Genomic DNA, 23,071 nt, shown 5'->3' with positions numbered 1-23,071 from the left:
TTATTATTATTATTATTATTATCATTAGCATTATTATTATTATTATTATTGACCTTCATATTTGGCTATTCTTAAGATATAATACCTCATATCATTGTTCACAGACTGGAGTTTCTCTTTTGGCAAATGTTGTCACAAAAGGGAAATATACTGTATGTACAAATGTATTTCGTAGATTTTAGAAATTGTCTAGAAATAGGGTTGAATATTAACTAACTTCATGATTAAATTCAACACCATTAACGACAGTCTAGGGTCATTCAAAGTGCTTCAGTGCTTGTACTTTGAAAGGCTCCCTCCTCCTTCCTGTCCCACCACATTAAAAATAAAACTAAATTTAAAGCAGCGCCTCATTAAAAGCTTTTATCTCAGGCTATTAGTTCCAGTTAAACATTGAGGGAGGGAGACAGCGGCTGTTTCAGATTGGAGATCAGTGCTACAGGCGTCAAACTGTGTTCATGCAGGGTTCATCCTCGCTCTGTTGGTCCTCTACTCCTTCTCCTTGCTTCAACTTTTTTCCTATCTCCTCTTCATCAGTGGGGTTCCTTTCATCCTCCCGACCCCCTCATGTCCTCGTCTTCTTTCTGCCCTCATCTTTTTCTTCCATGGCTCCTCCTTTTTTTTGTAGTGTTAAGATTCTCCTCAGCCATCAGTACTGTGACCTCCCACACTCTCAGATTAGACACATCTTTGAGGGAGGTAAAGAGGACAGCGAAGTGTTGAGTCAGGCATTTCTAATTTTGTAAGCTAATTCTTAAGAAGCATGGCAGAATGCATATGACTTAGAGAGGAGCCAAGCAGAATTACTTAGTGGAACTTCATCCTTAAATGGAAAGTTTGAAAGTTATCTTCACAACAGTATTTTCTCTCAAACTTTAATCCATCCTAGGAAAGCCTGCTGCGGGACTGTGATCTTTTCTAGCAGAATCCTACCTGTAGATAACATTTATAGACACAGTCATCTAGTGTGTTGTTACACTAGAACAACTGGATTCAACATTTCACTAACTATTTAATATATTAAAGGGAACTTATTAAGCTCATTTCAGGCCCTATATTTTTATTTCAGGAGCTTTGTATGATTCATAGTTCAAAAAACATTTCTTCTTCTACTGGCCCCTCAGTTCATCCTCTGTCTGAAACAAGCCATTGTATCTCCAGTCTTCCCTTAAAGCCCATTTTCCTGATTGGACAAACATCCAGAAGCCAGTCAGCTTTATGTGTTGATTAGCTAGTTAGCTCAGTTAGACGTGCAGCTAGTTGGCAACAGCTAGCAGACTGGTTGAGGTGTTAAACCTCTGGCACAGGAGCCTTGAACCGCTGGGAGGAGGAGAATACTGGATGGGGGATCCAGTGGAGAAATTCAATTAATAGGACCGCTAGGGAACTGATTACTGATTACCTCAGAATTTCCAAGTAAATTAGACTATTAAATTTAAGTTGTATGAGCTTAAACGTTTTAACAACTTTACATTAATAATCTTCTTAATTTTTTAATAAGAATTTTTAGGTAATTGATTTCTTTAAGTAAAGTCAGTTTGTCAGATTTTACAGTCAGTGATTTTTGAGAAACAGCTAATATTTCTGTAGAAAGTACTGGTTTGATGGTCCCAACATTTTATACAGACACTCAGGATCTCTCGAGGATGAATTGCATTTAGGTGGTTTGATTTTCTGTCGAAACCAGCTTCAATTTAGTGGTTTTCAGTGAATTATCTCAACTGGATTGAGATATGAAATTATGAAAGTTGCTCAACACATTCAAACAGGAAAAATGCTATCACTTTGGTGTCCGTTGACTCCTTGTATAGCACCACCATCAGTAAAATTGTTTGCTCAGTAGTTTACGACTAACTGACTGCATGGCATTCCCGTCAGTCAAAGCTGTATTTGAGTTTATTGCTAATTTGCAAACTTTAGCATGCTAACATGCTGAATTACAATGGTGAACATGGTGAACACGAAACCTTCTATCAGCTTAACATCAGCATTTAGCTCAAAAGCACAGCATTACTGTAGAGTGTTGAAATTCTATTTGAAATGAACTTTTTTTGTGTGTGGTATTATAGTTTCTTCTTTCCTTTGTAAAAATATTTATAACTGTAAACATGTCAAATGACCTCCACATTTTTAAGTTAAAGGGATATTCCGGTGTAAATTTAATCCTTGGTCTAACACACCGTGAAACTGTATTAGACTCCCTCTCGCGAGATCAAGTTAGCAGACCGCTAATTTACTGAGTTTTATCAACCTCAGAAACGACTGCACGACAACAATAGTAAATGCAGTAAATGGATCCAAATATAAACCGCCACCAAAAAGCCACAAATAATGTACAGAACAGCACCAAACTTCAGCAACAGTACAAATAGGGTCTCAGCACATAGTCTGGGGCATTAAAACTCCGCTAGCTGGATTTCTACTGAAAAGCTGACTAAATTTACCGTTCTTCTGCAGCAGCTTCCTGTTGATGGGAAGTCCCGACGACTCGATTAACGAGTGCAGTAGAGTTCCGCGGCTCATGGATGAAATGTATGATTATGATTATGATTATGACTCCATGGAAAAGCAATCAAAGTTCATATGTGTCTTACCTGCCAGTTTATAACAGTTATTATCGAGAGCGGACAAGGAAAAGAACGGAATTGAGCATTTCTAACCGCACTCGGTAATTGTCGCGTCGGGACTTCCCCGACCCGGAAGCTGATGGAGGAGAGGTGAACTCTGTTTTTAGCTTCCCAATAGAAATCCAGCTAAGCTAGCGGAGGTTAGATGCCCCAGACTATGTGCTGAGACCTTTTTTGTACTGTTGCTGAAGTTTGGTGCTGTTCTGAGCATTATTTATGGCTTTTTGGTGGCGGTTTATATTTGGATCCATTTACTGCAGTGTATTGTTGTCGTGCGGTCGTTTCTGAGGTTGATAAAACTCTGTAAATTAGCGGTCTGCTAACTTGATCTCTCTCACAGTTTCACGGTGTGTTAGACCATGGATTAAACTTACACCGGAATATCCCTTTAAATGACATTGTTTCAGTTATTGATGTCAACAGACGTCGTTGGATTTTCTTATAAAGAAGATTAAGTGACACCAACCGACACTGACACTAAAATATTGAATATTTTCAAATAAAACAGTAGTTTGAATGTCACTTCTAACAATTTCTTTGTATGATGAATATCATAATATCTTGTAATTTGAAAATAAAACATAAAAAGCTCAACTTCTGTGTTGCATCTGTAATATTTCTATTATTTGTTTTTATTTTTAGGCCAAACGGGTCATGTCAAGAACCCTCAGATTGCCCTCAGTGACTTCCAAACGTGCAAACACCATCTCATGACAGCAGGCCTCCACTGTATTAAAGGCATCATTCCCTTTGTGTGGTCATGTATACAAACCATTTTCAGCGGTAAATTGGTTTAATTAACAAAACACACCAGGAGGATGAGACCTCAGCCCCCTCATCAACCCTGTTCCCTCGCCATGTACTCCCTGCCGCTCTTTGTGTCTTTGTCTCTCACTTTGTTCTAGTACACGGAGTTCACAGCATGATTTAAACCATGGCTGCCATTAAAGAATAACAAATCACAGTGAACATGTGCCGAATGGCCTCTGATCTAGAGGAGCCACTAAAAGACAGCACGCAAAGCTTGGAATCATAGCAGACGAAGAGAAGCACTTGTGGGGCCAAAAGTATTGATTAAAAATGCTGAACAATTAAGATTGGGCCCAACTGCAGACAAAGGACAGTCTACTTATAGAAGTTGTCCCCCTTCACTGCAGCTAACATGCCATCCTTGAGGCACTGACTCTTCTGTGACTGTTCAAGTCCGAGCCATGGCCTATAACAAGATATAGATCTGTTGATGAAGATATGTTCGACCAAAAATGATAATTAAGTTATTATCCACTCACTCCCATGCCAACGGATAGTCAGGTGAAGTTTTATAGTCTACAAAACAGCTTCAGAGCGAAAAAAAACCCATTGCAGTATTCTCCTAAACAGCTGAAGTAGAGACTTGTTTTAAAATGTTAGAAACAACTGAAAAATCATAAAATGGCTCTATATCAGCGTAATCCAAGTCTCCAGGGATGCCAAATTTATTTGAAAAGATTTGCGACTGTGTGTCAAGTGTGCAAATAACATCTTTTTAAATCAATTTGGGATCTCAGGGTTTCTGAAGAATTGGATTATGACAAGCTGTATCGAGCTATTTTATGTTTTATTTACAGTTGTTGTTTTTTTTTACATTTTGAAAACAGGTATCCATCTTCTTCAGTTTATGAGAATGCAGCAAAGAGGCTGGTTAGCACAGGCCGTCTTCAAAAGCTGTTCAGTATTTTGAAAACTACTTGAGTGGTAGAAAACCCCATGTTGAAGTTCAAAGTCTTTTTTCTTTCTTTTTGTACACAAAACTGTGTCCTTCAGGGGTCCATATTGGGTCCTATCTTATTTACAATATATATCAATAATGTGTTGTAATGTTCCTCAAACGTATTTCTTTATGCAGACGACATCATTATGTATAGTTTTACCTAATCAAGTCTCCACAGACACTATGTGCTCCCACATTACTGGTGTTTGGTCTTGTTTAGTGGGTTGAAGTTTGAGACAATTATCTTTTATTTGATTAGTGAAGGATCTGTTAAGTTGTCAGGCTGTGAACGCCATTACTCACAGACGTCCATTTGCCTCCTGTGGCTCTGTCACTTTCTCTGCAAGCAGATCAGAGGCAGAATGAAACTGTCCTGTCATTCCTCCTCTGTGACTTTCATACAGACAGCAAGTTGAACTACTGGCACAATATTCCCACCTCGTAAAGGCGGTGTGAATGGGGTTATAGAAAGAAGTGCTCTTTTTCTTTTAGCGCAAGGAAGAAATCAATTAAAACAAGATTTTCATCAGTAATTGATTATGTGCAAATTGTTCTTCTTTGACGTTTCAGTGTCTCTACATTATGATTAATGTCTGATTCAGGTTTTCTTACACATCACTGCATCTTGTGCGAGAAAGTTAGCTGGTCATCTTTGCACATTGCAGATGTGAACATCAGTACATCTTTCCTTATAAGGCCATTTTGCGTGAACTGCCCTCCCCAATTTGTGCTCTCACCTGACTCCTAAAACTATTACAACCTTCAGACATATGGACAAATGATATATTATTACTGTCTCTGGTGAAAGTACTTTTTAAATGTTTTGTGGTCAATGAAATTTCACCAGACTTTCCAAGCATGAGGCTGAGTATATAAAGACTGAATTTTCATTTTTGGGCGACAACAATCAGCTTGTTTCTGCAGCACATTTTAAATCTTCTCACAGTTGTCTTCACCTTCTATTATCATAAAGCTCTAATTTTAGTAAACCACAACAACAAGAGGGGGCCTTTGCGTGCGTGTGTGTCCATTCCCAGCCACGCGATATGACCCCGTAACACAATGTGAACGGATCATGGGCGCTGGAAACTTAACTGCTCAGGCTCTAATGGGCTACAGACTCGATGGTGTTTCCTACATACAATAGGAGTGCAAACTGAATGACCGACTGACTTCCTATTTGCCTCTTCAGTTACACGTGGGGCCCTGTATACTGTGGGGGCCTCATTCTATAGATGCTGGCAGGCAGCACCATTAACAAACTGCACGCAATCCCCTCAGTGCAGTCAGTGCCTATAGAGTGGTGATGTCACCCAAGTGTGGGCATGTAACAAAGCACTGTACCAGTACAAGTACAACGATGAGGTCTGAAAGCTTAAGTTACCTTTCATCTACAATTTTACTGTTGTTAACTTTATGTCCAGATGTTTTGATTCTTGACTGTTATTGATAAACTAAAAGGTGAAGTGTTCCTGTATGGGTTGTGAAAACCTGCCTGTTCCTTATGCTAAACAAACTATTTAAAAACCCTTTTTCGATTAGCTGGAAAGTTCATCGTCACAAAGAAAACACCATTTAAAGTTGACACATTAATGACATGTTGATCTCACGGGGCATCCATGATAATCTTTTGCAGTGTGATACATTGCTGGAGATTAAAATGGGCTCAACCTTAAACATCTACAGCAGTAAAATGCAACATACACAACAATGCAACAGTAATATTAATGCAAAAACATCTGGGAATATTTTCTTGAAGAATGAGTACTTTTACTTCAGTGGAATATTTTATACAGTGTGGTATTAATATCTCTACTTAAAGGAGAACTTTGGTCGATTTAAACATGCAGCTTCATTGCTCAAGCTACCCTTGACTTGCCAGTACCGAAGACGCGAAAATATTTGGTCCAGCCATTACAGAGCTACGTGAACGGAGACTTAGCATTGAACGCTAACAGCATGGGGTCAGAACTTTACACTGTGTTTTAAGCATCTTAACATGCTCCACATCTCACACCAAAAGGTATGCAACATCAGCAGACACCTTACAACACAGCACTGTAGCGTTTATGACTCACAATGAATAAAAAAGTAGTTACAACAGTGTGTTTGTGCAAGCAGCTACTTACCTGTTTGTTGACATCCGCGTCTTCCAGTAGCTAGACCAAACTAGTATATCCACCGAGTGTGCACTTAACAGGCTTAACAGGCTATTGTAAGGCTCATGGCTCATGACAGGCTGTAACATGGACATGTACATTATGAACAGAAACACGAAAATGCTGGAATACGTTTCCGTCTCCACCAGTGAGGGAGTAAGCGCACGCTCGACGGATTGACTAGTTTGGTCTAGCTACCGGAAGACACGGATGTCAACAAACAGGTAAGTAGCTCCTTGCACAAACACACTGTTTTAACTACTTTTTTATTCATTTTGAGTCATACACGCTACAGTGCTGTGTGCTAAGGTGTCTGCTGATGTTGCATAACTTTTGGTGTGAGATGTGGAGCATGTTAAGACGCTTAAAACACAGCGTAAAGTTCTGACCCCATGCTGTTAGCGTTCAATGCTAAATCTGCGTTCACGGAGCTCTGTAATGGTTTGACCAAATGTGTTTGCGTCTTCGGTACTGGCAAGTCAAGGGTAGCTTGAGCAATGAAGCTGCATGTTTAAATCGACCTAAGTTCTCCTTTAAGTAAAGGATTGGAATCCCTCTTCCACCAATGTCAAGGCTGGGTAGGATTACTTCATGCAAATTTGCAATTTCTTGTAATGATTAATGGAATACATTTAATTCTAAATAAATGATCTAATCTGCATATTTTTGGATCACCTCAAAATCAAACATTGAAAATATTGTTCTGTTAACAATTTAAAACATTTCCGATTCAAACTACAATGGCACTTTGTAGAGCGCATACCTCTGCCAAGGCTCTCGGAGGAGGAGGAATGTGCTCTAATGAGTCCCATTGTAGTTTCAAATTTAAACTGTGTTGACTATAGTCTATTATTATGTGTAATATGATTATGTGTTCCCATGTAAACTACAGGCAATATATTACTATTCAACCCTGACCACTGCCCATCCCTACTGTCTATAATATTCGTAATCATGTACAATACAATGCGTACAAGACACAAGACAAGCCACTCCAAGACACGCTCCAAGTTCAACACTTTACTCCACTATTATACACAACTTGGAACATTTACAGTACAGTTCATATCATGTCCTCGTCCTCCACCGTCAGTCCTGACCTCAGCTTCATGATCACCTGTCAGAAAAGACAACAGACATGAAGTTATTTCAGTCGTCATTTAGGACTGGCTGTTACAAATGACAGTGACTCACCTCTTTTAGCTGTGCGATCTCTTTGCTGTCCACATTTCGCTGAACATTGTTGGTTATGGCCTTCACTCGTGTCGCGTAACTGGAAGGTTCAGGTGTTATTACGGACTTTGTTAGCATTCAAATACATGAGAAGATTATTCTCTCCTTATCTCTTACATGAGAGATGTGAGCGTCTCTTCAAGGTTGCATTCAGAAGGAGAGATGTTGACAATCATGAGGGTTTTGGCATTTCCACCCAGAGAGTCCTGCATCACCTGAGAGAGATGAAGAGATAGAATACGACTAATGATTATTTCCATTATCGACTAATTTGTTGCATTTACATGATTAATCATTTAATTGTTTAGTCAATAAAATGGCGAAAATTGTGAAAAGTCTGAAATTGCTAACAACAATCCAAAACACAAAGAGTCTTCATTTACTGTCATCAATGTCAAAGAGAAGCAGCAAATCCTCACATTTTAGAAACTGGAACCAGCAAATGTTTGGCAGAGTTATTACCTGTGTCAGCTTGCTATTCCTGTATGGAACATGTGGCAGATCAGAGGATAAGGCTGAGATCACATCACCCAGAGCACTCAGAGACTTGTTAATGGAGTTGGCCTCCTGCAGACGGGAGGAGAGGAGAATTTAAAAAGGGCCAAGAGAAAATATTGGATACTGCTCAATCAGTTCCTAACATATAGGCAAACCTTTAGCTGGTGGTCCTTGGCCCCAGTCTTGGCTGCTCTCTCGCTGCCTGCCAGGTCCACCAGGCTCAGCTTCCCGGTGCTCACACTCCCATTGGTCAGGTTCCTGCTCTCCACCATGATGCCAACGATCAGATGGGAGCGGGAACTCTCCACATTCATCTCTTGGGAAACAAAAAGGCCCTGAGTTGATTTTTACTGATTTTTTAGAATCACATAAAAAAATAAGAAAAAAATAAAGCAAATCCTCAAATTTGAGATTATTCGGTCCAAGTTTTGTCAAACTACAGATATGTTAAATCCTCTCAGGTGCACCTGATCAGACCATGAATCCCTGCCCAGATTTAAGGGAGGTTTGAGGAGAAAGCTTCTCTCTTCTTCCTCTGTTGGTGTTTTGTTTTCATTGAGGATGGAGGTTTGGTGGTGCTGTTTTCACAAATGTGTTTGTTAGTTTAGTTTAAGTAGTTTTTCATAGTGTAGGGAGGGAAGTTCTGGATCCTGCGGCCCACTGTGTGGCTGGACCTGATTTCCCTCATCCTTTAGTTTTATTTTGGCTTCCAAACTCTGGATAACTTTGGTATAATTTGTGAATAAAGGTAATTTCTTTTTGTAAACCTGACCTCAGGTAAGGTGCCCTCCTTATATGTTGCTGGTCACAAAGTAGAGCTGTTTGTTGTCGCTGTAACATTTTTTTTTTTCCGTCCCAACCTAATTATATCTTTGGCGCAGCATTGTTATAACAAGAAAAATAAAATAAAACTGAAATGTTAAAATGTGAAACAAAATTTGGACTGTCTGTAGTTTGCAGAAACATACAATAACAACATCTCTCCTGGCGATTCAGTTGGAACATTTGGCATTTCTCTCTTGATAGTTGACTTAAATGAGAAAAAATTGTTAAAGACAACATTTTTGGTGACTACCTAACCAATAATCATCTAACTGTTTAAGTTCTAGTAAAGTTGTTAACACTGCTTTTCTTTATTGTTTTGTACCCGCCCTCCTTCCACACATGAAAAAATTATAAATGTGACAGTTGGCAGTTTCTGCAAACCACTGATGTGTTTGCATTCGTTTGTTTCACAGACCTAAGTGCCATATTGACTTTTCTAAAACTGTGTCACTTCATGCTCACATAACATGTTTACCACCCGACTGTCATATCTAGAGCTGGATGAGACGCTGGTGGACTTACAAACAAGGAGGCTGGCAAGTCGTACACCGCAGTTCGAGACATTTGTAGGCGAGAAACCACTGGATATTTTCATGCAGAATCTCCAGCAGAGTTTGTGGTGACACAAAGGAAGTTCGGACATCTCCAACCTTGTTTGCGGCATAACATTATGACAAGATTACGTTCAAAACTGAACCTGAAGAAACGTAAACTTGACACAAAGAGAAATGTAAACTTTTAACATATCTGTAGTTTCGCCGAAACATTTATCGTGGTGATTGTGTAGTTTGTTTTTTTTCAGCCATTTTGTCATTATCCGGTGTCATCACGCTGTATTTGTAATTGGTATAAATAACTTTGTCATTCTCAGTGCCTGCAGCTCCCTGTGAATCCTGCACGGACTCTGCTGACCTGAGTGCATCTGTGAAACAATGTTGCTGATTCACAGTTTGGCTCCTCACCACTCAGTCCAGTAATGATGTACCTAGCTGCTGCCCCCTCACACTGACTGTAACTAACACGATTAATCCAAACCATTTAGCAGGGCTCTGTTTGAACTGGGTGGCACTGCACGGTATACAGGACTCACTGGTGGCTGAGATGTGTCGGTTGGCGCAGGCCTGCTGGAACAGAGCGTAGAGCTCCTGGGCACTGGAAGCCTCCTTTGTCTCTGCTCCTTGTGCGAACACAACCCCCTTTCTGGTCCTCTTGATCTCCACCCGCCTGGACGGACCATGGGACTGGGACTGTGCATGGGCCTCACCAGCCGGGCTCGCAAACAGGTCCTGCAGCCTGTCGTTGTACAGCTCCAGCATATAGGCCGAAACCTGAGGTTAAAGGATGAGGAAGCACAGAGACAGACAAGACAAGAAAGATGATGTGGGATTCTTTCTTCTTATTGTACTTTGGTGACATACTGTTTGTTACCTTGAAGTCAAATTTATTGCTGTTCTCCCGCATGAGATCAAATATGGCATTAAAAGATCTCGGCATGATCCCGGGCTTCTTCTGTTCCTTGTCCCCAACCATGGTGAAGGTCTTCCCTGAGCCCGTCTGGCCGTAAGAAAAGATGCAGACGTTGTAGCCATCGATGGTCGATTGGATCAGCCTGCAAGGGAAATATCTGTGAGACCACTGAGCTGACAGCATTTACACATCTGTACTATGATTACAGTCGCTTCAACAGTGTGTATATGTTAGTGATTCACAACGCGGGGCACTTGTCATCCTAAACGGTATTTCTGCTGTTGCCAGGCTTAAAATAACCTCAAATGGGTGCAGTATTGATGAAGGGGTTACACAAAAGTTTAGGGAACCACTTTTCTTCTGTCTGTGGTTAATTATACTTTAACTTGTGGCTCAGTTGGAACATATTTGAACAATAAAATATAAGAATCTACTCTGTAACTTTATAGTGGACCAAATGATTTACATTTAGGACCCATTGTACAGTATATGTGTCAGGGTCTATTTGTGAGTGTAGGTCCGTGGTCGGGGAGCGTGTACCCTCTCACCTGTGGGTGTCATGAAACAGGTCATCCTGAGAGGCCTCAGCACTGAACACCTTGTCAAACTGAAACTCCCGCTGCCCTCGCGGTGTTTCCACGGTGACCGAGTAATCATCTATTTTCTCCACGGCGACGGCCCCACCCTGCGCCACCTCGGTCCTGTTCACAGGTCGAATCCGACAAAACACTCTGATTTTACCTAAGAGGAAAGATAACACATGAAGGCCTCACTTTTTTCACACGAAGACGTTTAGTGCTAATGTGTACCTTTCATGTCCTCCACCATGTTGTAGTACTTCTTCCTCATCGCCCTTTCTGACGTGTAGTTCTCAATTATTTTCTTATTCTCTTCTTTAACTTGTTTAAGCTGGAGAGAGGAGAATTATGACACTCAACTATGAGACTAAAGAATATGTGTTAAACGTGTTTGTAGCTATAGATTGTTAAAAATATTAGTAATACAAAACTTTTGTCTTTATGCAGGTTTGTTCTTGGAGACACACGGAAAGTAAATAGATTAGCAACCATAGGTTAAAGGTGTTTATTCACAGATAATTATGAATCCTGTTATGACAGCTGAATGCACCCAAAACTGATGAGGACCAACCTGATCCTGCAGTAGGAGAAGCTGCTGACCAACACTCTTCACTCCCTCTGTGGTTTGGATTGTCCCTCGTCCCAAGATGTCCTCCAGCTCCGAGACTGCATCACAGTCTGAACGGGGCACGCATTACAAATACTGATATCAGGGAAGCGTTGTACACTTACATACACCAAATTCTTATTCCTTATTCCTACGGAAAGGTTTTAACAGAATGATTTGGGTTTTTTTTTCTTTTTCTTTTTTTTTTTCTATTTAATGGCTTCTGACAGTATTTTCTGATGTATGGAGTGATACAAAGAGAAATCCATTATTGTCAACAAAATGAAGAAATAATTTTGGATTGTGGCTTCATCCAATGTTGAAATGTGTGCATTTTTAATTAGATAATAAAAATACAATTTCAGAACAATTACTATACAAAAACTAATTGTATAATGATAGAAACCAACAGGGAAAGTTTCATGATGATATCCATTAGTCAAATGTATTTACTTGTAGTGTCTCCTCTTAATAGTAAAATGGCTATTGGTTTCATAATAATGTGAATGTACTATATAACTAATGTAATGCTGCAATAAATTATCTATTATATTTATTTTACCATTTATTTCGGGACTTTCTCCAGTTTTGATGCAGTCCAAAGCCAACTGACTGACTTCAAACCCCCTCACTGTTTCTTGTAGTAATGTCAGACTTGACTCATATTCATCCAACCTGAGAAGTAGGAGAAAACCACAATTCAGACAATAAAAGGAATGAAGGCAAAATGAGAATGAGTTCACTTTGATTCTGTGGCTTTTTCAACCAAAAGGAGGTCATTTATTGTTCCCATGATCTCTAACCTTTCCTGGTCAGTGCTCTTATCCTCTCTGCCATTATTTTCTTCTTTGGACGTCTGTAGACTGTCCAGTTTGTCTCTGGCTTCGATCAGTGCAACACGATTCTCCTCAATCATCTGGTCCAGAAGAGCTCTGGTTTCAGCCACTGCACTGCAGACTGCATGAGCCTGGAAAACCAAACAGAGCAGTCCAGGGTTAGGTCAGATTACTCAGAAATGTTGTAATATTATCAGAAAGATTGCACCTTACTCCAAATAGGGAGACAGCTACAATAATTTGAGTTCAAGTAAAGTTCCTTTTTTTTGTGGGATGCGGTTTCTTTTGTGTGAGTTGTTGTTTCTGCTGTTTATTTAATCAAAGGCCACGTGAAGGACTGTTCTCTTGTAATACAAGAGGAGCACCTCTGAAAATGTTCATATTCCATTTTCAATAGAAATAAATAAGGACATTTAAAAGAAAACTCCATGATTCAAAAATCAACAGTAAAAATGCAAATCTGCAGGAAATCTGAAAGTATATTCATGAGCATGTCCACCACAAAGTGAGGCAGTTTTCTAGGAAACCCAGCATGTCAGACAAATTACCATAGATAAAGATAAAAGTTTTAAAAGACATAATACAAAACGTTACGATGTAATCCCTGAGAGTGTAACCATAATCTACACATTTTTCAAATGCAATCTCAGCTAATTATACACATTTACTTTTGTAATTTCATTGTCCAATCCAGGTTACACACACACACACACACACACACACACACACACACACGCAAATAATATTCCAGTAATGTAACTGTAAGCATACTTGAGTACAAAATTCCTGCAGACTTTCCACCAGTGACTGTTACTATCCAACCCATCTCATAAACTATCAGTAAAAACAATGTGATGTGGAGAAAAAAAAAAAAGAGTATTTCCTGCCATCAGCAAAACACAGCATGCCATATTTACATTTGATGCAGAGAACAGATAGTTTAACAGTTGAGCAGCACCTTGTGTATGACGGTGGGCAGCAGCACGCTGCAGGGAGGCTGGGGGACCGGGGGGACGGGGCTCCCCTCTGCCTCCAGCAGCTCAGTGAGCTCTCTCTCCCTCTGGTACAAACTCTCTTTCAGCTCCTCCAGACGGGCTTTAGCCCCCTCCAGTGGCTGATCTGACTCATTGCAGGCCTGCAGGGTGAACCACCTCAAAGGGTCAGTACACCCAAATTTTCACATTTGTACTTGCCTGTCAAATAACATGAACATTGCACGCACATGACCTGACTTTGGTATCAGGAGGTGGAGTGGGGAAAAAAGGCTGCCAAGCCAGACAATTTAAAACAGTTCAAGACTGCTTTTCAGCATTTGCAAGTGTGAAACCTGATTCCAGCCATGCTTGTGCGACAAAAGCTGGATATTTCTTAGGTGATGTTGGAACATCTCCAGCCATGTTTGTGGCAAAGCAAGTATTTCAAGTAAGCCAACAATGACCTTTTCCTAAATCCAGCCAAGTTGTTTTTGTGCCTAAACAGATCAGCCAAGCATAAATGTTTTCATAGCATAACATCGAACCTAAAGAACAACACATTTGTAGCATAAAGAAATGTAAAGTTTCAACCTATTTTTGGTTTGCAGAAACATACATAACTCTTATTCATTCTGACGATCGGGCCTCAAATGGACTTATCTGCTAATATTTCAGATACCACTTGTGAAACCTCTGCTACTCCAAATATGTGTTTCAATAGATGGCCTATCCCTGTCTTTGTAATATGATCTTATCTACATGTTGTTCCTGAGGTTGTGTCTGAGAAGATTTTTTTTGGTTGCTTTGTTGATGTTTATAATCTTTGACTGCCATGGTAACAAACAAATTCCAACCCACCACAGTTTGTTGCTGTGCTGAAAGCTCTTTGTCCTCTGAACTTTCACTTTCCACAGCAGCTTCCTGCTGCGCCTGTGATGACACCATCAACATTTCTTGAACATTCCCCACTTCCTGTCGGGCCATTTGCAGCTCCCGGAGTGCTGTTCACCATCACGGGGCATTAATAAAGGTGTTGAATGCAAAGATCTGTGATATATATGTCAGACATGCATCTCCATCAATCACACACAGACTCACTGGAGGCCTGGTGGCTGTGCAGGACATCCAGCCTGTTGGAGAACAGTTCCAGCATTTTGCTCTAGAGGGAAAACAGGAACAAAGATGGTCCAACAATGACGTAATGACTTAAAAATAGTTACCTGTTATATTGAAACATGGCCACAAGGGAGCGCTCCAGTTCAGAGGATGGCAAAAGAGTTTATGAATCTTTGCCAACCTTTTCTCTGTGCCACTGCAGGACCTCCTCTTTGCTCCTTCTCCTCTCAGCTCGCTGCTCCTCCAGTAGCTGCTCATTCTGGGCAGTCAAGGCCTGCAGGAAACGGGAACAATAGACACATCGAGCTGGTGATGACTGGTTTGAATTTCTGAATTCCTTCCAGAAGTTAAAAGCAGAGATCAGAGAGTTTGGGTGCATTGTTGGACCAGTGAGAGCTGCAGGAGTTGAAGGGGTCTGGTTGGGCTTTTAAAATAAGAGATTGTACCGAGGGAGACAAGTGAAGACCACTGACCCCGACTCTCCTCTCCCATTCAGCGTTCTTCTTCTCCACCTTCTCCTGGTAGAGGTCCAGGATTCTCCTCAGAGTGTTCAACTTGTTCTGGTAATGAGATCTCATCCTCTGGACAGTCCACTCCTGACCACACACAATAAGGTCTATATCACTATTATGTGTTAGGGCTCTCTGTTAGTCCCATGACCCCACACACACAACCACACACACACACACACACACACACACACACACACACACACACACACACACACACACACACACACATATGCCTCCTCACTTGGTTCTCCCGTGCTGCGATGTGAAAGTTCTCCTCCAGCTCCTGCACCGTCTCCAGGTGCCTTCTCTTCATCGCCTCCATGTCCTCGGCTATCTGTTTTGGAGTAAATACGGCACACAACAAAAAGACCTCACATTCATGAAATAACACCCTGGTAGCATACACTGATCGAATGCCTGGCAGGGTCACACCAGCAGCATCAGGGCAGCCATGTGAGCGTGAGCGAGAACTCAACACAGAGTCGGACAGAGTCTTCATTGTGTGTCGACTGGACACAGCTGCGAGTCACACGTCTGAAAAAGATTCTCTGTTTGGTGAGGTAGAGTAAAGGTTATTTTATTATTGCTGTATTTTATTGGTTAGTTGATCTATAAATTTGCAGGATAATGTTATCATTGAAGCTCACTGCTGTGGGAGCACAATGCTTCTCCTCATGCTCAGTATGTACCTGAGTGACACAGAGTTCAGCTGACTCGTAGGGGATGTAGATCTTGACTTCTCGTGACCTCTCGGCTTCTGCCGCCTGACGTGCATCGCTGCTGTCTGACAGCTGAGAATCTGATGAGCCTGAAGAAGAAACGTGCTCTAAATCACATTTCATCGTCCTCAGTGCGGAGCAGGCACGCAGCGAAAGACGTGGTCAGTCACCTCGACCTCCACGGCTTGTAACTGCAGTATCATCATCCCTCCCTTCTGAGCACACACACACACACCTACACTGTCATCCCTCTTCCTCCACATATGTCTTCATCATTTTTACACACCTAGTTTGACCTCTTGTCCAGGGTGTTTTCTGCGATCGGCCCCGATCCAGCGTCTGAAGGCGGCCCGGCTCCTCATCCACAGAGTTTTGTGATGGATGACGGCTTGAACAATGAAGCAAACGTTGGGAAACAGTTGGAAACAGCTTGACAGGAAGCCGCAAGAGTGATAAGAGTTACAGCAAACAAAAACACTGAAACACATATACTTCTATTACTTATCTATTTTGCAATGTAGTGAGTGTGCCATGTGATTAAAATTGCACCACATGCCCATTTCTATTAATAATAACCAGCTGCAACTTAAATCATCAGAATATTTGGATTCGCGGACTTATTTTACTGATTAGTAATTTTGTGATGTGAGAAATGTTCCCTGTCCAGCACACTGTGATAGTTCAGCTCTCTTCATAGTTCATATCATTTCACGAATATATATATATATATAAGATATGATGATAATATTTCATGCATTCTTTGTTAGAAAAAGAAAATCCCCTCAAAAATCCAGCAATCCAAAGAATTATATTGCGGTCATTTAACTGGGGAGACCGGAAAATATCCACCTTTGTTATCATATTAGTGTACAAGTGATTGTCAGACTGAATTAATGGTCGTATTGGAGTGGTGGAGCTCAAAAACCGCCCCCTCCAGCTTTAATAAGCTCTGGATTTAACCGATCGCTCTCAAAAGTGAACAAACCGACCACACCAATCATAAAACAGCTGGATAAAGTCAAGATGAACTCATTCAACATCTTCTGTCACCAGTTTTTCTTTGTCTTGTGTGTTTGTTTATAATGCATTTATCATTCTCATTGCACCTGCATGGGCGCAGTCTTAGAATAAAACACAAAAATCTCAGTGGAATCATTTATATTTTATTTCTTGGATTTAAAACACGATTTACATCTTTATGAAGAGCGATTATCATGCAGTTTATTGTCTATTTACATTTCCGAATGTGACACTCAAAACATGAATCATTTCACTAGTTGCACGCGTTTTATCACAGAAGTTAGACCCTGTTTATTTTCATTTTTAAGTGAGTATATCAGTGCAGCCAGGCTTATCTAGAATATTGACACAGTGCATAAAAAGCCTCCCCTCTGCCTCGCACATTCCCATCCCACCCTCTCCCCCTCTTTTTTTCCTCAAACAGGAATGTGGGCGTGTCGTCATGCTGCTACTTTCCTCCCAGAAACACCTTTCAGTGGAGAAACAGAAATTATGTCAGGAATTTATCAGACAAAGTGCTTTGAAATCAAACGCTCAGGTTATCTGCTGTCAGGGGACGAATCCAAAAGGCTTGATATGATTTGCTTTCTGCAAGGAACTGTGAAAGTTCACAACTCTGTAATTGCATGTGTGTGGCGGGGAGGGGGCTTTACTGGTCTGACCTGCTGTGCTGTCCTCATACTGTGTGGTGTGAATTATTGGACACGGCCTTTCATCTGTCAGCTCGGGTACACTGCCCGGTAAATCCAGAACCTGGGCTGGCACCGGGACCCGTCCAGGCCGCAATGACACCGCGGGGTCTTCGATGCAAGTCGACCTGTTGGTTGTCTCCCAGGCGCCTGAGAAAAATGTTACATGCATGATGACAAAATCACATTCGGATACTCTGCCATCAAAATGATTTTGGAGCTGCTATTTTAAGGTAGAAAATGTTCCTTTAAAGTCACTGTTTTAGATATAGTGCTAAATGAGGCTGCGGCAGGAGAACAGATAGCTTCAAGGTAATAAAAACATCTGGAGAGAAGATGGTGGAGCTAACAGTGACATAACCAAGGCATGAAGCCAGTCTTTATATATCTCATAAGAACTCCCAGTCCTCTGCATGCATGCCATGTGGATTTACATGCACAGACGTCAAGCATTACTGCAACAGTTATCGTGACACCAGCTGTTTTTCTACTGAAAGTAAAGATGCTTTAAGTCCGCACATAGCGGTCTTTTAGCATGTGTGCTTGCAAGTCAGGTTCTAGTTCACTCGTCTGGCGTTCACAACCAGGTCTCCATCCTGACCTGCCAGGAACAATGTGCTATGTTTGTTCTGCACTGACTGCTCCACTGATTCACAACGGAGGCAGCCAAGCAGCTGAAATATTTAAACCTTGTCGCCCGTTCATCACTCAGAGCAGCCTCTTCTACAACAGAAAATCTGACATCAGATACAGAAGGCAACACAAGGGTGCAGATGAATATAAGTCATTGCAACTGTGCATGTGATACTAAGTTGTTTGTGTGTTTTACACCTACGCTGCTTGCCTGCGGGGGCCACAGCGTGATGTCTCCCCACTTTCTTTCCCAGGAAGGTCAGTGCATAAGATCCATTCTCAGCTCCAGAAGGGTTCATATACATTTTGCAAATAACTGTGTGTGGACTGTCACTACTGTTCTCGGGTTTGGATCAAAATCTGTGTGGAAAAAAAAAAGGTTCAAATTATTTCAAAGCCACAAAGATCCCAAAAAGATGAACTATTTTAGTTTATATGCAACTGAAAATCCCCAAATATTTTTAATCTATACGAAGAACTCAGGTTCATCTCTCAAACTATCTGCAGATGTCAAAAAGTGCACACAGCAGATTCACCCTGGGAGTGTAATCCTCTTGTCAGCCTCTCCAAGACTCCCTAAGCTACCAGCTTCTCCACAGGAAAAACTGAAAATCCCCAAATTTGACTGTGTGTCTATTTTTTGTTTTGTAAATTCTCTGATTTCACGGTGCTATATAAGGACAAATCTTCTACTTGATAGGGATTGGCACATTGCTAGTTGTTTCACTAAATAGAGTCATTCGATTTGAGAGATACTTTTACTTAGTATTTCCATTTTCTGTGGCTTTATACCTCCATCTCACTACATTTTGGAGGCAAATATTGTATTTTTTACTTACTTAATAACTGTACAGCTTGTATGCTGCATCAGAGCCCATTATACGGTGGCCCCGAGGGTCAAAACACAACTCTCGAAAACACATTTCTGGTAAGCAAAACGGCAAAGTTTATTTTCTGCAATGTTGTGTTTCTAAAATGTTGTTGTGTTTTCTGAAATGTCGTTGTTTTTTGACCCTCAGGGCCACCGTATAAGGGGCAAATTAATATAGATGTATTTTATCAGATCAAAAATAGCTGAATGTCGAATCCAATATCAGTCGACACAGAGAATTCTGAGTATATATGTGCACACATATAAATCTAAATATGTGTAATTAACTTTGTACTATCAATTTTGACACTTAAATCCATAGAATATCAAATACTTTAAGAATTTTACTCAAGTACTGTTCATAAGAGTAACTTCCACCTTTACCAAAATATTTTAGAACAATATCTTAACTATTACTCAAGAGTGAGTTTGAGGTACTTTTTGAAATACTGCTGAAAACTGAAATTCGCGAACTGCATAATAAGCTACACTGACACGAAGCTGATCTTTACACACAGAAATACACATATGACTTAATGAGAAAACGAAAAGGAAGACTTGGTGATAGAATGACTACCTGGTCCACGAACAGATGCGATCCCCTCAGTGTGATTCAGTGCAGTTTGTGTGCTGCTATGCTGACCAGGACGCGTTGGTCCTGATCTCTAAGGGGAACCAAACTCTCAACAGTCTTTAAATATTAAACCTGCAGAGATGGAGTTTCACCATGCAGGTACTGGCCTAAACCCCACAGAGCCTGCTGGTAAAAAGAAGCCCCAAACAGTCCTCAGGTTTCCCGTGTGTAAGATAGAGATTGTAACTAGATGCTCTCTCACACATTCATACACACACTCGCTTCAGTCAGTCTTTCTTGTTTGTTTGTTTTGCTGGAGACCCTGACACACCCCCAGACTGGGTCACCCAGGTGAACTGCACTGAAGGAGTATCAGGAAGTTATCTTTAAGCAGGGTTGTTGTGATGATGAAACATATTTGCTACAGTATCCGTCCGTATACCTCCTGAAATCAATTTCATGGTCGTTGCTGCTGACGATTAACGATGTTGCACTCTTCCTGCCCTGTTGTTCTTGGCCTAACCCTTCTGTGAGGATTTCCTTTCTTTTGAGACTCATTTGGAACATTTGGACCACAGCTTGAGCATCTGTTTAACACACCTTACTTAGAGGTAAATCCTCCCATGATGCCACTTTAATGAAAATTCCGCTTTGCGCCCTCCTTCCTTTATCAGAATCCAAATCCTACCCCTATGATATTCCTTTGTGGATGAATACAGTGTCACTTTATCAAATATGACAACTTCAAACCGATAAAAAATAGCGTTGTTAAACAGAGGGACATACCGGTCTGAAACTGATATCAGATAATAGTCCAGTACTGAGTCAATCCAATCTATTCAATTCTAAGTTTAAAAGCCTCATCGAGCAAAACTTTGTGATTCCTGTTTATTTTAATGCTTTTTACTTACCAAGTCACTTATTTATATATAGTTGACAAACCAAATAATGTGCATTAATTACAACAAATAATGTGCATTGACCCATATTTCAAGTGTAGCATTATTTATTACACTACATACATAGCTATGTTTCTAGTAGAATGTACCTTTCTTATATTTTTATTTGTATTCTTTTTTTAATTCTTCTTGCTTGTATATAGTTTTAAATTTTTCTGCATATTTTCTAAGACTCTTGAATGGGAGCAGCTGCAATGCAAGCAATTTCCCCTCGGAGATCAATAAAGCATTTCTGATTCCGATTCTGATGCTATTTGTGTGAACTGTGGTTTAATTTATCAACCTAGTATGCCCTAGTTTCACTGTGGTATTTTTTTAAAAGCTGGAATCTTAAATCTGACCAATCTGTATTTGAAGGTTTCCCGTAAAAAGTAGTAGTACTAGTAGTAGTGGTGGTAATTACTTATTAATGGTATACATTTACTTAGTGCGTAATGTAAATTAAGTTTGTTCTAACCTTCCTTTGAAAAAGTGTACTTCAAAATAGATGTCATTATTCAACAATACTTAAAGTTGTATTTGAGTGTACTTTTACATTTAGTGTACTAATAAAAGTATATTATTTTCATGTCCTTTGAACAATGCTGTCTTGAAGTGTACTTTCATTTCACTTCATTATAGGTTTATTTTAGTAGACTAACGAACAGTGCACTTTAATGTTCTTTTTAAAAGTATACACATTTGCAAATACTTATAATAGTAATTGTAAATAAGTGTACTTAAGATGTATAAGTATGCTATTTGCGTGTCGTTTGTAATACACTGTCACTATGGTAAGATTTGACATATGTATGCATCTTAAATACAGTGGATTGGTGCTCAGCTCAGGATTAGTGGACGTTCAGATTCAGACATCCGGATTGGATTGGAACTGAAAAAAAAGAAAAGTGCATCCCTTTTTAACACACATATAAACTCATCACCAAAAAAAAAAAAAAAGTATTGTCTTTCAGCGCACACATATATGACAAACGTTTTTATGGACGTCATTAAGAGCCTGTGAAGTCTTGATGCTTTGTCTATTACCCACAGTGTGATGAAACAGTATGACTGGGCTCGTACATGAAGTCATCAGTCAGATGTGTCATTATCCTCCCGGCCATTAAGCTCAGCTGTGTGAAAGCAGCAGCCTCTGTTGAGGCACGTAGGCTGCAGGCAGCGTCAGGCTCTGGCTGTGCTGTCATGACAACATGGCACACCTTAAAGACACTCATGACCTCATCAGAGTCTTATGAGGTATGTTGAGGTGGTCTTTGCTCAGTCTTTCCTACAGGTATTGTGACACTCAGTACATACTCTTTCCAATGATTGATTCACAGTGGGGTCATGGATTCATTTGTTGTTTCTATCAACCTCATGATAAAATTTTTTGCAAGAGGAGAGATAACAGCAGAGAAAACATCAAAGTATTCCTTATGCTGGACCACCTCAGCGAATATATCACCTGTGGAAAAAATCTGTGTTTGTTACTAAGACATGTAACACTTACCTTAGCTTACACCAAACACATCCATAGAAACAAATGAATCAATAATTGTAATCAGTCATTATCTACTCACCCAAGTTGATTTGAAAAGACATTATTTACACGCTTGATGCACGGTCGAGCTTGTGCATCCACTTCAGAGTGCATGCTAACGCTTTTAGCTTAGCAGCTACAATAAAGATTTAGGCCTAATCAAGGGTGAAAATAAAGTCTTTTTCAATTCAGTTTGGGATCTCTCAGCTTCTAGAGATTCAGATAACGGCTGAGAACCTGTATGAAGCCATTTTCTTTATCTTTTCAAAAAATATTTTACGCTTAAAAACAAGTCTCCAACTATCGCAGTTTTGCTGCGATGCTCCAGAAATGTTTCGAGGACAGAGAAACATCCCCGGACATTCAATCCGTAATGACAGAGAGTTCATTTTTGGGTGAACTTGTCCTTTAACACCAAACAAAAAGCTTTCAGTTTGTAAAACCATCAACTATTAACACTCGACATTTATTATTTATCAAAATTTCTTTGTGTTCAAGTTTGGGAAAATAATAGAATAGAAAATAATGATCAAAAGGCAACCAGTATTACCATAAATATAAAGTCCTCTGCAGTGTGAATGTGCATTGAACCCCATTATGAGCACAAAGCCATAAAAGGACAATAAGGTGAGGGATTATAAACTTCGCCCTGACTGCCAGATGTATCCTTGGTTATAGTGACTTTCCATTGAGATCCCCCCTTTAATGAAAAATCACGACCTGAAACTTGAACAACATATGTTTTCAAGTATAAGCAGCGTGCCTGTTTTCAATCAGCTGGAGGAGAAGCTCTTCCTCCATGTTTTACGCACGGCTTTGGACGCAGCTCCGTTACGCACTGTACGGGTGTGTGCGGCAGCCAGGCAGCGCTTCAGTCCAATGGCAGCTGCGGAGAGGAGGATGGG

At 40.4% G+C, this 23,071-nt stretch overlaps 1 protein-coding gene across 1 annotated transcript; it reads right to left on the bottom strand.

The window, feature by feature from the left end:
- Positions 1–7,543: 7,543 nt before the first annotated feature.
- Positions 7,544–16,263, bottom strand: kifl (kinesin family-like). The gene is made up of 20 exons (XM_030416942.1): positions 16,188–16,263; positions 15,872–15,990; positions 15,424–15,516; positions 15,144–15,266; positions 14,852–14,944; positions 14,653–14,713; positions 14,413–14,555; positions 13,539–13,715; positions 12,548–12,711; positions 12,307–12,419; positions 11,709–11,815; positions 11,369–11,468; positions 11,108–11,300; positions 10,521–10,701; positions 10,183–10,420; positions 8,423–8,583; positions 8,232–8,336; positions 7,887–7,984; positions 7,731–7,809; positions 7,544–7,653 (listed from the first exon to the last, which is right to left on the bottom strand). Exons 1-20 carry the CDS (start codon positions 16,261–16,263, stop codon positions 7,600–7,602), a joined length of 2,478 nt encoding a protein of 825 aa, XP_030272802.1. The 3' UTR covers positions 7,544–7,599.
- Positions 16,264–23,071: the final 6,808 nt, after the last annotated feature.

Source organism: Sparus aurata, chromosome 5 (genome assembly GCF_900880675.1).
Source record: "Sparus aurata chromosome 5, fSpaAur1.1, whole genome shotgun sequence".
Classification (NCBI taxonomy): Eukaryota; Metazoa; Chordata; class Actinopteri; order Spariformes; family Sparidae; genus Sparus; species Sparus aurata.
Note: the sequence above shows the minus strand (reverse complement) of the source record. Positions and strands in the feature narration are given on the sequence as shown.